Below are 15,379 nucleotides of genomic sequence, written 5' to 3'. Positions count from 1 at the left end.
GTCCTGGAAGCCAAGGGGAAAATACAAGGACGTTGACGGTGGGGTCTACAGGGTTTCACTCAAAGCAGAAAATACATAACATGCCAAAACAAATCAAAGTCACTTCGCATTTTATGCAGGGCAGAATTTATGCAAGTTACAGCCAACGATCGGCATACCTAAAGAAGTCTATACGAGATTCAGTTGTCGATCACTTCGTTTATATCCAAAAACACCAGCTTATGACGTTGACTTATTCTTTCTTATGAATGTCCTTAGGGTAGCAGGAAAATTGACCGATGTGAGCATAAGAGATAAAATGATTAGGGCAGCTTATGCTACTTAGATTATGCTTCTTAGACTACTTATTTTTATATCCTAAGACTTAGGAAGCCAACTTTTCTGCTACCAACTACCTAGGTAGATAGAATGTCTGTCTATTGATGTTCATATTGCATACACAAATAGACACATACGTACTACTAAGGTAGTCGATATGCAGGGTCGAATAGTTTAGTGCTATCGCTAGTGTTGGGCATTATTATTAGTCAGTTCAGGTGACCTCAAATCGTAACGTTACTGGCCAAGCCCGCAATCTCGGAATGACCTCATGTTCAACGTCTCCAGAATAGACGTTGAGAATGCTCTACTCCAGGGTACGACCACTGGCTTTGAGAGTGCTGTACCTGGCGACTCTCCAATCAAACACCCTAAAATCATGCCATGCTCAAGGGACAAGCGTATCTCAATTCACCCACTCAATTCCCTCATTCAAGTTCTACTCCAATTCCACATCGCCCCTACCCCCAGCCTACAAGACCATCAAAGTCACGCAACGAAGCGACGTCGAGAGACTGTACCCTCTCCTCTTGTCGTATATCACTGAGCCAAGCAAGGCAAATTCACTACGTGAGGTCATCGTTGACACAAATGCTTGGCCAAACTTCTACTCCTGCTTCTACGACGAGGGCGACGATCCGGGTCCGCGCCAAGACAGTGGCAAAGAACTAAACAAAAAGCGGTCCAATCGTCAAATAGACCAGGATGCCCATTCAGCTCTCGAAAGGCACGTTACATCGCTTGGTCTCGGTGATCAATTAACGGAAAAGATCGTTCAAGCTTTGACATGGAAGGAGAAACATTGGTCAGGCCAAGTTCCGGACAACGCAAAGGATTTTGACGATAATGAGAGAGAGTTTGCTACTGTTGCGCTCATAATTCTCTTTTCTCTTTGTGAGGAAATTTCTGTGTTGCGTATAGCTGATTTCCCTACACTCCTTCAAGAGTATTTGCTCAAAAACAACTATGGACAACTCAAACGGACTGCCTTGCGGCAGCTCAAGACTGTTGAGTTCATCAAGGAATCTCCCTTGGATACCAGAGTGTACGAGATCGTGGAGTATCTCGAATACATCAGGCACTTTGGCAAACTGCCAGCCATAGAAAACCTGACTATGGAAGGCGTCATGGAAAGCGAAGTCAATGCTCTAGTCTCGCCCGGCACTTCCAATATCAAAAACATTCACCTCAGTCACTGTGAGATTTCCGGCTCAACATTGAGCAAGATGATCCGTTCATCCAAAGGGCTTGAGGAATTCCGAGTTTCCCACGGTGGCTTGTGGCACATGGACATAGGTGCTTGGAACATCCGGCCTCAGACGGTGGGAAAGAGTCTGCTGCAACATCGAGACAGCTTGAAAGTGCTGGATCTTGACATCGCAGACTTCGATTACACAGAAGTCCAATCTTGGGAAAACAGTAGGTTTGAGGACCTTGTGGAGAATGGTGATGAATATTTCGAGCTCGACCGAGAATCAAGCACGCTTCCATTCTGGCAAGAGGACATACCAGATGATCGACCCTACAGTCTGACGATCGGTCCTCTGCACGATTTCAACGCCATGACGCACCTCAGTATTGGTCTTAACTCTCTATTTGGTCCAGCATATAGACGAACAGAACCTCCGTTCCGACTTGTAGATGGTTTGCCTCCCAATCTGGAGTATTTATGCCTCTATGGTTATGTCAGGGGGGAGTGCGAAGAGATTGACAGCCATGTCAATGAACTTTTAGAACACAAGGGAAAGCGCCTTCCCCGTCTGATAAATATTCAGGGCGTGGATGAGACAGTGCAGGGAGTTTCTGATCTATATGCCGACGACAATTCTCAAATGGAAGACAACCTGTGGCAGTGGCCTGAAATGGAACTGGAGTGGGTGGAAGCAAGCTGAAGTTGAGCATGCATCATATTTTCTTGGCGAAGCTTTAGATCTAGATATAGACTTCAATAACCGGTGGCTAATAATATCTTTTACAATAAATAGAGATTAGAATGGCGAATCGAACAGTGTAATCGAGAAGCTCGATAAACAAGGCGACACTAACCTCAGGATATCAGAATGTTCGTTGGCAACATAAGCGACGAAATTATTAGGTTGGCTTATGCTCATTAGGTCTGGTCTTCTATCTAGTTTATTTACTTTTATAACCTAAAGCTCAGAAGACAGCTTTTCTATTACCCACTAGACTCATCGAAACCTTAACAAGGACACTTTATACTCCGCAAGGCAATTCAGTAGGGCCATTGTAGTATATAGAGCAAGAACTGGAAGGTTCAGCTAACTATAGTATGTACAGCAAAGACGAAACTTCACGGTTCTATGCAACCAGCGGACATCGACATTGTCAATTCTAGAGATATGAGCTTCAAAGCAGAACTCATCCTCCATGTGTACGCAACTCTGCGGTTAGTCGTGCGGATAACATGAAGGGTGGTTAAGGATTACCATCCTGGGCTAAGGATTTCTGGCTAGATCGATATGTAAGCAGATTCCCTGCAGTTATCTTGCATTGCTGACATGTCGACTCAGGAACTCGACTATCCAACCTCTCACGAGACTGCATGATTGGCTACTACACCTAACTCAATCTTCCCATATACATACATACAGCATGACAACATTCTCTTCCATTCCATCCTACGTCCTCGGCGCCGCCTGTGTCAGCCGCGGCACCATGGCCCTACTCTCACCACGAGCCGAGTATGGCCACGTCGGTCTTCTCCTTGAGCCTGGCAAGACACCCAGCGAGGCCGGCTATGTCTCGCCGCTCATGTACTTCAAGGGTATTCGTGAGATGTCATACGGAATGACGCTGGTGGCGCTACAATGGCAGGGTAACGAGAGTGCCGTGACGGCTTTCTCAGCCATTCTGTCAATTGTGAGAATCGGCGATGGACTAGTTGTCTGGTTAAACGGAGGCGACCAGCTTAGGTACAAAGCAGCTGGTCATTGGATCACAGGGCTTGGGTTTGCTGGATGGGTTATCTGGAGATGGAGTTTCTAGAGAGCAGAAGATGGGAGTTCTATTGCGAACGGCTTGGTATAGACGTCACTTATAACAGGTGATTTGTTGAATGAAGCAATTTGGTTGCATAGAGGCTCGACCGGCTGTCTATATTGGGCAATAGTCGGTCGCATCTTGACTGTGCAGCCTTACCAGATCGTTGGTGTCCGCGTTGTAGCAAATGTTCGCCAATACAAAGATACCGCATCAGAACAAGATGCATGAGCCTGCGCAGTGTTTATGGTATACCATTCAAAACACCACTGTTCTAGCTTTGGATGCCTTTTTAATCCGCTTGGTAAACAACATCAACCCATGACCTGCGCCGCTATCTGTTGTGCCTCTCCCATTCGTTTATTGGTATCACAAGATCCTGCTCCAGTCTCAATCCACACACCGTACGGCCTTCTACTCGGTAGGCATCATCCACAGTCCATCGCCCAAGTAATGCGCGTCCTCGATCACGGGTCCCTTGCCTTTGGCCTTGACCTCCTTGGTTCCCTCAGAAAGTGTTCCCACAGCACACGCCTCATCCTTGCCCTCGGCTATGACAACGACAGGCTCGCCCTTGACCAACTCTCTGCTCCATCGGAAATCGTCGTCCATCTTCTGGTCCATCTTGTCCTCCGGTACACCCTCGGGCGCGCCGTCGGCAGGCAGTCTGCCACCAGCGGAGGTAAGCCCAGGAGCCATGAGGGTAGCGCCTGAGAGGACGAAGCGAATAGCACCACGGTCTATGCGAATGCTAGGAAAGGCTTGGGGGAAGCGATGGACGAGTCGGAGGTGGGGAATGAGGATTCCTGTAAGGTCCTGCTGGAAGAAGATGGGTGTCGAGTCGAGAACGTAGAGGGTGTTGCGGTCGGTAAGCTTCATGCTCGAAAGAGTGGCCTTTTTGGGCATGATCTCGTCGATGTAGTTGTTGAGGAGAGGGTATGTGTCGAGGAGATCCTTTCGAAGGGTTCGCTGGACAGAAGACTTGAGCTTCTGCTTGGGCGCAGGCTGGATTCTGCAGCAAGAGGTTAGGTGCGAACTTGAGAGGTTTGGAGGCGGGGCATGTACTCTTTCTTGAACATGATGGCGGTTTGATGGCTGTGCTGAGGCCAAAGATAAAATTGTGATGCTTGAGAGTGTTTGAGTCCAGAGAAATAAGAGGTAGAAGATAACTGAACTGTTGTCGTGCTATACAGAGTCGGGTCTTGGTGGGGGTGGGCTGTTGGAGGTCTGGAAAAGTCAAGTCGACGAGTGCCCCGCGGCATGGATCGGACGTGGCGGGGTAAGTCTCGAGATGCAATAAGAGAGGTACACTACAAGCTCTATTCGACGATGACATTCTTTTACAAGCAGCACAACGCAATTAAAATGACAATTTATGATGGTATTTTGGCAGTTGAAAATTAATATTTCTGTTATTCTCTTGCGCCTTTATTATTACGGGCGGGTTCTGTTCCCATTCGTAGGTAGTCGTTATCGTACATTAATTATTGCCCCATCATCAAGTCAAGAATGGAGGGGTTGTCTTGACACCAGCAGCAACATTAACCCTTGACGACATGTGAGACAGTTCCGTCATCCTTGAGGTGGACATTGAGTCTGTCTTCCTTAAAGTCCTTTGTAACCATCATTCCGGGCTCAATAATGCGCGTCTCCTGGGGAAGATCTCGCTTGGCAAACACCTATTCGAGGACGCATTAGCATCGTGTTGCTGTGTGGGAAATATGCAAAGCTTTATGTTGAAACGTACCGTCTCGGTGGAAGCCTCGTCATCGGAAAGCTTCTTGCCGATGAGCTTGTTCTGCCACTCCTCGGCTTTGTCGCCAGAAGTTGAGTTGATACCAGGAACGACGAGAGGCATGATGGGCGATTTTGGTGTTGCTTTTACGTGTTGGTTTGGAGTTGAATGGAAGAGGTTCGGTGTGTTTGCAGAACAAAAAGAAGATGAGTCTAGATCTTGGATTGCTTGCTTTTATACATAAAGCTTGTTGTATGTGTATCACGTACCAGACCAAAGCAAGCCAAAAGTTGATGACGTCGACTCACATGGTCATTCCCTAAATTTCATTCGATTGGCTACGCGTTCTGTTGCTCAACAAATGAAGCATGACGTGCGTGTACCGAAAAGAGGGAGGGAAGATTATTAAGTTATATTTATCCAGATCTCGGGCAATTTTTATCGATCATTTCTTGCTGTAAGGGTCTTTAGCGATGATGTGTCTTGGCACGAGGTTTATGGTTCAACGGACGCGTTCATCACTACAAGGGCACTGGCCACTACAGACAGTGCGGGTGTGCTTCTGAGCATCTTCAGCCCCTGATCATCGTGGCATTCTGCACCGTTAGGCAGGTTCCGACAGAGAATCATAACATGGCAATAGAAGAGCAACGCCGGAGAGTATCATGCCTGTGTTTGACGTTAAGTAGACAATTTGGCTGAACAAGCCTTTTAACGTCGAGATTGAGGCGCCTGATGGCGTCGGGAAGCGCGACAGGGGCTTTTCTCAGCTTGCGCAGCTCTATGGATATGGATAAAACCCAATCCATTAAAGTAAGCAGAGGCAGTGTAAGCATGAAATTTCTGACCGCCAGTAACACAAGTTCTTCCTCTAATCCAGGTTTGATTGTCAGAGCTGGTTATCTATCCATTGTTACTCCCAGGAAACGAACGACACGACTACATCATTGACAAGTACGGATGCAGTCTGAAACAATCGAGAAATGAAACCAATTGTTGACAATGCCCATCATTTTCCTTCACCCCACAACCGTCGTCACACCAGCCCGTAAAACTGAAACCCTTGTTCTGGATTGGCCGTTGCACCGCCATCTCCTTACGAGCTGGTGAACCCGCCATTTCAGCCACTTCCATCAGCGCTTGCGGCCTTCTTTGTGCTTACTGTGTTTTGTAGGTGAGCAAGGGTATATATGCAGTGCGAGTTTGAGTGATGAAGAGCAGCAAAATAGATACTCGGGGTTATCAATCGTTGGACCTCATCTGTAGTCTTGTAGAGCATTATTAGGCACTAATGCTTGTACCGAAAACTGTTACCATGTCTCATATTCTCTTTCCGTCGGCCTGTCTCTCTTTGTCTTGCGTCAAAAGTCAGTTCTGTTCATGGCTAGCAGGTTTCTCGCTATGGCGGATGTTGGTTCCCAGTTCCCACTTCATGCCTGCACTGCACCATCAGCATAGCATGGGCATAGGTCAGCACCAGCCATCATCACGGGCTTGCCTTGGTTTGCAGGAGAATCACGTCTGTAACTACGATATCAACAAATTCATAACTAGACACGCAGTCAAAACTTGACACAGCCCTAGCATCTATAAACAAAGACGCCAATCTCCATTCCCCAATGTAATTCAACCCACCCACCGAGGAGTTGAGGACCCTCAATCTCTTCTCACTGTCTAACCCCTTTCAGGCCTAGTCCATTGTGGCTCATAGGAATCCGTCTCCTCACTCTCCTTTTTTTAGCACAAGTACGCTGTAAGATCTCCATAATAATAATAACAACAGTGCAGTGCCGTACTGTATGTAACGCTCTTCCCAGCCCAGCTTGGCCCAGTAAGCAAGCAAAGACCAGACAGAGCCCGCCCAGCCGCCTCACCTCCCCTGGCTCTTGGTCCTGGTCCTGCCTCTCACTTTGCAAAGTCCCATCTGCCTTTTTTTCCCTTCCAAGGTTCAGCCCAATAGAACGGACGGATAATCCCTTCCCATTCGCTTTGCTTCGTTTCGCTTTTCCTCCTACTTCCTCCTCCTTGTTTCTCTCTCTCTCTTACCTTGTATTCCCCCTCACCACCAGAAACATCCTCCCCTTTTTAGGATTGAGCGTGCGTGTCTTGGCTTTCAAGCACCGTATTCCTTACCGACAACGCACTTAAAGAGCTTTGCTGGGCATTCTCTCGACCGCAACCTTTTCCCACAAAAACAGCACCGTTACCGCCCAGCATGCGATTCTCAACCGCCGTTCTTTTCGCTGGCAACGCCTTCGCTGCCGTCCAGCAAGAGTGTCTCGCCAACCACAGCGAGGACCTCGCCGCCTTCGCCGACTGTGCCAACAAGGGTGCTCTCTCTCTTTGCCTCTCCAACCTCAAGGAGACGGATGAGGCCGCCATCAAGACCTGCTACACCTCCACTGGCTGTGCCGAGGAGGATGCCGCCCGCGAGGCTCACTATACCCTCGAGCGATGTGCCGAACTCGCAAAGGCTGGCGAGCTGAAGAAGCGCTACAACATCGCTGCCCTGCCGACTCTGATTCCCCATCCCGAGGCCGCCGGCGCCATCACCGAGGGCCCCAAGGCTACCGGTGGTGAACTCAAGAAGCGTGCTACTGACACTTCAAGAGGAGTAAAGTGCTTCACAACTTTCAAGAAGTCAACCGAGCAGTGCGACCTCGAGACCGTTTCGGACAAGACCCAGACTGCCACCTGCTACAGCACCGAGATCAGCACTAGCTCATGCCGCAGCGACGTTATCTGCACCACCGACGCTGCCGCCGAAGATATCTGCATGGTCAAGAGGGAAATGGACACTGCCGGTATCATCATCGCCATTGTCTTTGCCGCCTCAGCCGCTTCCATGCTTGGCTACCTCACCTTCATGTGCTGCCGTGACCGCAAGGAGCAGAAGCGTCTCGTCGCCAAGTCCGAAGCTGTTGCTCTCGCCCGTGCCGCCACAAAGAAGCAGCGCGCTGCTCAGCGTCAGCCTCTCATCCGCAATGCTTCAGGCCAGTCTGCCCCTGGTGCTCCTGCTGGCAACCCCTTCCAGGACCGAATCTAGGCGGAGCGGTCCCGTCGGGGGAGAGCAATTGGAACAAGACAGCTACAGCGAGTATCCGAGGAGGGTCCATACTCATACTGAGCTCTTCTGTGTACGGCATGGAGATGCCTTGTTTCGAGCGCTTACTCTATTCTTTTATAATGCCTGCGTGATTACCAGCGCAGGAAAAAACTTCCAAGGCTTGGAAAATCCTCAGAGCCATGGATAACGTCTTTTTTTGATACCTTGATATCACGCCGGGGGGGGAAACAAACTTTACATGACATGTTCGAGTATTTTGGAGCAATGGGAAAGGATAAAGTCTGCTACTTTGGTATGCGAATGTATCTATTTATCTACCTTATGAATGGGGACGGTTAGACGTTGAATTAAAGTATTACGTGTACTTCCATCCTGCTCTCCGCATGTCCATATGGTGTCTCTTTGTGGCTTTCTACGAAAACCGTTCCACGCAACACCCAACTTGCGTTTGATGTCAAGATCCAGCCATTTAGGTTACAATTTTGCAGACGCCTCGAAAGGTAAATAACCAGTCAATCGTGGCCGCTACAGCGCCCATTGCCTACCGAGTCCTTTCCATATGAAGCATCAATACACACAATGTTCCAGCACGTCTCACACAATCACAGCTTCAAACCGCATGCATTACAACAGCCCGCTCCGAGGCTAATGCTTATTATCTACTACTCGAACAAGATTCTTTCATTTGAGATGAGCAGTCATTTCACGCTCCTCGTGTCCCCCGATCCCTCCCCTCCGTGCTGCATCATCGGGCGGCACATCGTGCCTGGGTATCCATGTAAGATCGATCTTCCAACATTCCTTTCAGAATTTGTGAGTGACATGCTTCTCTAATAGAAGTTGAGATTTTTTAAGGCTTTGTTGAGGATGAGTCAACTCTGCTTCACAAACGAGAGGTATACACACGAGCTTTTCGCGTTTTGGTTCAGGTAAACTATTTAACCCCTAGACCTTTTACTTGGAGGTCTGGACGGTCAACGTGGGATACGATCGACGAGCCTCTTGTGTGCATAGAGGGTGTACTCCCTCTGTCACTCCCGATTGCCCCCAGCGGGCTGCTGTCACGCACCAGATCTCTAACGGACAAGGAGTCGTCGCTAGTCGGTTGACTTGCCCGACCCCGCCGAGGGTTGTCCTACAATCCCCCGCGAAGAGCTGCGTGGCCTACCAAAGGACTTCCAATCTCACCTGGAGCACCAACTGCTCTGTACGGTGTACCAAATCCGTCACTCAGATCAGGTTCCCATCGAACAGTATGTTTGCCTGGACCTCCTGCATCACGTCGGATATCGAACGTGCCACCTCCGTTAGACGGACTTCCCTCCGTCTCACAAAGGTTCAACAAGTCGAGTTCAGAGATGCTGTGGTCGCCTGACATTGCATCAATCCTCGACTTGAGGCTTGCGATATCGATGTAACCTTCCGGGTCTCCAGAGCTAGCCAATTCCTTGCAAGCCTGGCAGAGCATCGCCCGGACGGTCACATACCTGGGCTGCGCAGGGGCTCGAATAGAGCTCATTCCAGCAATAGGAGATGTCATGCCGAAGCCTGGAGGCACACTTGGTGCACCCCATCCGGGGTTGTTGAATCCGGGGGGAGGCAGAGGATGTCCCCCAACAGCAGGAGGACCCCAGGGGTTGTGCGCCAGAGGGAACGCTGAAGGCAAAAAGGGACTTGTGGTGAAGTCACCGCGTGGCCCTGGAGGCTGGTTTCGTAGGCTGCCTGGGTTGACCTCAGCTGCGAGAGGCTCATCGTCCTCTAAAAGAGCTCGACTACCTAGATGAGCAGTCTCATCGTCCTGGTCGTCAGATGCACGGCTTTGGCTGAGGCTTCCAGGACGCCCAATAGGTGCAGGTCGTCCTATAGGCTGTGATGGAGTCAAAGGCGTGTCGAACTGCAGTGAACTTTGGCGATGATGCGTTGGTGGAGGGAGGTCTGTGGGCATCGGGAACCCACCCATATCAAACTGGTCACCAATGGGCTGCGTAAACCCTGGGGGCAGAGGAACAGAGAATCCGCGGCCAGGTGGCCCGTTGATGCCGGGAGGAGGCATCATAGCCCCAGGACTATGCCTAAAACCTGAAAAGATAGCTTCGTGAGGCATGCGGTTTGCGAAACCTGGTGGGGGTGGGTGATGGGCTAATCCTGGGGGCGGTTGCATTCCCATCGGAGGTATCTGGAAAGGAGAGTGTCCAAGCATCCTTGAGTGTCCGTTTGTAGGCGAAACCGAGTGAGAATGCTGCGTACTTGCGCTTCCATGGTGCTGGCCAATTGGGCCAGGACTCTGAGGCGTCATCGAGTGGGGTGAGGGGTCTTGACTATTAGCTGAAACTGTGGTTGACGGTAACGCCACGTCTTGCTGTTGAGACGTGGTTCGGGGCCGAATCGGTGTTGGTGCCTTGGATAGCACGGGAGTTACAACTGGTATCTTTGGCGATGCGTAGCTTGCTGGGTTCGAGGCATTTTGTGGAAGTACGGTAGGTATGGGTGCTGAATGCTGTGATGGGCGCTTCGGAATTTGAATGGGTTGAGATGGGTGACTCGCTGCTTTTTGAGCAGCTGCCTTCTCCTCTCTCAACTTTTCTTTAGCCTCGCGAGCCGCTTGAGCATCCTTCTGGGCCTTGGCGGCACGGGCTTCCTTATCCCTCTTGTCGCGCTCTTGTTTATCCTTACGCTCTTGAGCCTCACGCTCCTTTTGCTCTCGAGCCTCCTTATCTCTTTGTCGCTGTTCTTCCTTGAGCTTCTTCTCCTTCTCCTTGGTTTCTCGAGCCTTGCGTTCTTGTTCGGCTTGCTTCTCGCGTTGCTCGTGGAGTCGTCGTTGTCGCTCTGCCTCTTTCCGTAGTCGTGCCTCTTCCTCGGCCTTCTTCTGCGCTTCTTTCTGCTTTCGTTTCTCTTCGGCCCTGGCTTTCTGTTCAGCAACCCGTTGCCTCTCGGCTTCCAACCGTGCAGCATCTGCTGCCGCCTTCTCGGCTTCTTTCCGCGCTTTCTCCTCGGCCAATGCTTGCTTCTTTTGAGCAGCCTTGTCCTTCTTCTTCTGCGCGTCCTTGGCTTTCTTGGCTTTCTTGAGCTCAGACTCTCGGTCCTCTGCCTCAATCTCTTCCAGAAGCCTTTGCTGACGTTCCTTGGCGACCTTTTCCTTATAGGCGGAGAGAACCCGTTGTTCAAACATGCGAGCGGCGAATATCTGGAACATGCGGCGACCTTCCTCCATTCGTTGCTCCTCTGTCATTTGGTCCTGGCAGCAACACTCAGTATGGGACTGGGATGGCATCACAGAGGGGTTTGAGTATACCTCTTCCTCCTCATACTCCTCGTCCTGGCTATCATCATAATCTTCTTCCTCGTCCTCTTCCTCGTCGTACTCGTCTTCTTCAGGAGGGGGGTGATTATGAGGGTTGTTGGAGTATGAGCCATTGGGGTGACCGTAGCCTCGTGAAAAGTGTTCGCGAGCGTCTTCCTCTCTTGCCATCCGACGTTCCGCAAGCTGTTCCATCATTTCGATAAACCGCTTGCCGTCGTTTTTAAGAAGGTCATCCGCCACGGTGAGAATACCACCTAAGTCCATGTTACCATATCTGCGGAGGAGTGATTCTAGGAGCTGCGTACCCTTGACTTGCAGGCTGTTGCCAAACGTCAAGAAATCGGCGACGTCTCGCTCGTGTGAGGTTTGATATTCTTCGGGAGGTTCGTCGTCGCTGTAATCGTCATCCTCCACTTCGTCTTCACTGTAGACCTCTTCCAGTTCGTCGTCCTCCTCGTCATCTTCCTCGTCTCCCAATTGTTCCACTATTCGGCCTCGTGATGGGGGTCGGTTTGTATAACTCGAAGGTAGTCCTCGTCTTAGAGCGAAATCCCGGGCTGACGGCAGCATCGGTGGTCCTTCGCCTTGATTTGCGAATTGTTCGAGCTCCAGGTAGTAGGCATCGTAAAGACCCTCCAATTCCTCCTCAATCGCAGTCCGCTTTCTTCCACACACAGTGCAGCTGCAAGTATGTTTCTGTTGTTCCTTCATCTTTTTGAGAACAGCGTCCTTCTCCACCTTGACCAACGATTTCCGCTCATCTTCGCCCAGTCCAAGCCAGAATGCTTTTATGCGTTCACGCTCTTCTTGGTTGCTCGTACTCCATATCTTATCGCGTGACATACCAGCGCCTTGCGACAAGTTGGGCTGCGGCTCATGCTCGAGAGCTTCCGGAATTGGCGATGTGGGGTCGGCATTTGTCCCCTTCTTCTTCTTCTTTCGATTCTTCTTAGATCTAGAGTCCGAAGGTAGGTGGCCATTCGTAGTCGGCTCTGTCAATTCGCTTGCTAGGATGTACTCATTCTCGTCATCGCTTTCGACTTCTTCATGGTCAGCGGGGCCGCGGCCTGGCAAGGAACTCCCAGCAGTGCTTCGTCCGGACGCATGGTCGTTGTGTCCGTTGGCAGCTTGTTGGGCAGCGGCTTTCGCGGCAGCTTTTTGTCTGCGCTTCTGTTTCTTGCGGTTGATGGCAGGAGCAGGTCCATCGTCGACATTGGAAACGTCTAGTGGGGGTCCATTGGGTTTGGCGCTTGTGGGGGTCGGGGGCAGCGACGACTCGGATGGTGTTCCCTTGGGGACGGTGATGAACTTTGAACCGTCCTTGTTGGTGTATTTCGCAGTGTTTCGTGGCGATACCGGAGTTTGGGTAGCCGGTCTTTGGTTGTTGGCCGGCATGGTAGGTTACGAGAGTAGGGCAATCGAGGGCATGAAGATGTTGTGCGCGACACGTGGCTGTCGACAGGAGGACGCTGTATGATGATGAGGATTCTGTAATACGCGAGTGCGTGTCAGCTTAAAAGCGGCAGGAACTGCGCGTCTCGAGAGGGTGAGGTTGTGGTTGTTGGGCGGCTGCGGGAACGAACGTTGCGAGTGGAGGGTCTGGGGGCGGCTCAAAATGAGGCACTCACAATCGGAGTAGTAGCAGCCAAGGTCAGGGTTAGGTCAGCGATGACGCCTGCGGGGAAGAGCCCAATAAGTAAGTTAATAAATGTAGAAAGACGAGGAGTAAGTAAAGCTCTTTATGAGTATTCCAGCCCCAATATAAAAAAGAGCAAAGATGCGACAGAATGGATCTTTGTCGGGGTTGCTTGAGGCTTCAAGGCTCATCAACCTCAAGGCTCAAACAGAGGATAGAAGTCACTCTTTGGTGGAGTTGCATAGCACCTGTACTTTCGTGCTTTCTCATGCAGCCAGACAAGCCCGGCGAGATCGCTACTGGTCAGGCACGTATCTGGGTGATAGCCTATACCCCACTATCTCCTAGCCTGGCGTGGCCTGGTGTGATCTAGCACGTGATGTTGAGATCTGGCGATTTGGTTCGTTTGCATTGGGCCCGAGTGGGGGGGAACAGACAGAACAAAATCCAATAAGGTACCTTGATGTCAACGTCACTTCCCCTAGGTCTGAAGGCTACCCTGAACCTGGGGTCAGAGCAAAGACAAATCAATTCACATCGAGATTTAACTAGATTCATTGGCTTTTTAACTACTAAATAAATATCCTTCAACAGTAGCGAGAGTGTCCTTGGTCTGATGGACTAGTTTGACTCTGATCAATTGCCCCTGGGTGCTATACAACCATTCCACAACTTTGTATCCCGACGAATAACCACCAACAACAATGAAGGCGATTAAGCAAACAACATCCTGCGTTTGCGGGCGTTGCAAGCGGCATGGCAGTACTTCAGCAAACGGTTTCACCGAATGAAGCCACTCAAAAAGTTGGGCAGGGGCTTTTGCAAATGATGTGTAGAGCAAGCTTGACTGATGGATGATTTGCTCATGTGCACCACAATGGCTGCCGACGCTGTACAACGTTTCACATGACAAGTGTAAGAGGGCAAAATAAATTTGTCAGATAGAGACTCGAATCTATGTGTATCTATCAAGTTATGTAGAACAACACCACTGCATTAATTCATTTACGCCGCCGTGCAAACTTAAGGGTGCGACAGGGCACCAGATTGAGGTATCGCCGTGAAGCCCCCTTGTCAATGCACGTCGCAAATGGAGGACAGCATCGACGGCAGAGGACAAATATCTCGGCTCTTTAGCCCAACATGGTAACAAAGTCTCAGATGCTGAGATATACCGCGTAAACGCCGTTTGCGATACCACTCACACGCATCAGGGCGATCGGGACAGTAAAGGAGTGCAACATTCAGCATGCAGGTAAGACGACACAATCACTAGTAGTCATGACTATTAAGTCGCTGACAGTTTGTATGCATGCATAAACTCACGGGACGAAGGATTTTGGGCATAAATCCCAACACCGCCACGGCCTCGTAGGGCAGAGTCCAGGTATAGTGTGGCCCATTGTTACATCTACGAAACATCGTCGTTGCATATAAGTAAGCACATGAGAACTAAGACGAAACGATGCCGTAATTGGGAATGCCCGATGGCCAGTGGTGTCATCGTAGAATCAGCTCAGGCAATCATGAAAACCATTCGCGAAGAGCATAATGATCCGGGATGAAGATATGTTTGCTTGTTTGCAAACGAAGCGTCAGCGATGGAGACAGTCCACAGTCGGCATCTCGACAAACGCCGAAATCCTGTTGTACAGGAGTTTAGCGTGAGGGAGCCAAAAACACGGAGCACAGATTGTACGGGATCATCCGTAGTAATTCAGGGCAGTCGATCAATTAATTCTGATCCGATGTGCACCCTTGGTAACCGTGAGCGTAAAACATGAACTTTGTAGGATACCACTAGGTAGGAATCTATTCTAGGGGACCTTAAAATGATGGTTTGCTCGACAGCAGCTAATGAGCGTTCAGGACTGACTGGCAGTTCGTCTAGCAGACTAGCACCCTGGTCTGGTTCCTGTTTTTAGCTTACCGGCGAGCGGGAGTGGATCAATCTGCACAGCCTCAAATAGCGGCAGCCGTGGAAAGCATGACGGAGGGCGCAGAAATCCGCAGAATTAACGAGTGAGCGAAACAGAGGCTAGCTACTAGGAATGCAATAATTAATACTCCGAATAACGACAAGGGGACCTTTTGCTGTTGATGTGGACCTGTCGAGATGCTTGCCTGCATCTGGAATCTGTCGTCATTGTTGTATTCAATGGAAGGTTACAAGCCCTGTCTATCAGCGTCGAAACAAAACAAAGAAACCCAATTTGACTTTTTTGTTGAAGAAAAGGACACTCAAGACATTTGTGACAGGTCCCTGAACTGCATCAATTGCTGACGGATTTGAGTTGGCTAGACTCAGTGCTAGCCTAGGGA

General features: G+C 50.0%; 6 protein-coding genes across 6 annotated transcripts, besides 2 other annotated features; 3 read left to right on the top strand and 3 right to left on the bottom strand.

The window, feature by feature from the left end:
- Positions 1–620: 620 nt before the first annotated feature.
- Positions 621–2,210, top strand: FPSE_05198 (uncharacterized protein; the record flags this gene model as incomplete). Its single annotated transcript, XM_009258316.1, has 1 exon — positions 621–2,210. One exon carries the CDS (start codon positions 621–623, stop codon positions 2,208–2,210), a length of 1,590 nt encoding a protein of 529 aa, XP_009256591.1.
- A 721-nt stretch (positions 2,211–2,931) lies between these two features.
- Positions 2,932–3,324, top strand: FPSE_05199 (uncharacterized protein; the record flags this gene model as incomplete). Its single annotated transcript, XM_009258317.1, has 1 exon — positions 2,932–3,324. One exon carries the CDS (start codon positions 2,932–2,934, stop codon positions 3,322–3,324), a length of 393 nt encoding a protein of 130 aa, XP_009256592.1.
- A 408-nt stretch (positions 3,325–3,732) lies between these two features.
- Positions 3,733–4,397, bottom strand: FPSE_05200 (uncharacterized protein; the record flags this gene model as incomplete). The annotated part of the gene is made up of 2 exons (XM_009258318.1): positions 3,733–4,330; positions 4,384–4,397. The coding sequence occupies 2 exons, from the start codon at positions 4,395–4,397 to the stop codon at positions 3,733–3,735; spliced, it is 612 nt and encodes a 203-aa protein (XP_009256593.1).
- Positions 4,398–4,859: 462 nt separating this feature from the next.
- Positions 4,860–5,176, bottom strand: FPSE_05201 (uncharacterized protein; the record flags this gene model as incomplete). The annotated part of the gene is made up of 2 exons (XM_009258319.1): positions 4,860–4,997; positions 5,066–5,176. The coding sequence occupies 2 exons, from the start codon at positions 5,174–5,176 to the stop codon at positions 4,860–4,862; spliced, it is 249 nt and encodes an 82-aa protein (XP_009256594.1).
- A 2,092-nt stretch (positions 5,177–7,268) lies between these two features.
- Positions 7,269–8,099, top strand: FPSE_05202 (uncharacterized protein; the record flags this gene model as incomplete). Its single annotated transcript, XM_009258320.1, has 1 exon — positions 7,269–8,099. The coding sequence occupies one exon, from the start codon at positions 7,269–7,271 to the stop codon at positions 8,097–8,099; it is 831 nt and encodes a 276-aa protein (XP_009256595.1).
- Positions 8,100–9,255: 1,156 nt separating this feature from the next.
- On the bottom strand, positions 9,256–12,816 carry FPSE_05203 (uncharacterized protein; the record flags this gene model as incomplete). Its single annotated transcript, XM_009258321.1, has 1 exon — positions 9,256–12,816. One exon carries the CDS (start codon positions 12,814–12,816, stop codon positions 9,256–9,258), a length of 3,561 nt encoding a protein of 1,186 aa, XP_009256596.1.
- Positions 11,412–11,493: a repeat region.
- Positions 11,807–11,892: a microsatellite.
- Positions 12,817–15,379: the final 2,563 nt, after the last annotated feature.

The sequence above is a fragment of the Fusarium pseudograminearum genome, chromosome 2 (assembly GCF_000303195.2).
Source record: "Fusarium pseudograminearum CS3096 chromosome 2, whole genome shotgun sequence".
In the NCBI taxonomy this organism is placed as follows: domain Eukaryota; kingdom Fungi; phylum Ascomycota; class Sordariomycetes; order Hypocreales; family Nectriaceae; genus Fusarium; species Fusarium pseudograminearum.
Note: the sequence above shows the minus strand (reverse complement) of the source record. Positions and strands in the feature narration are given on the sequence as shown.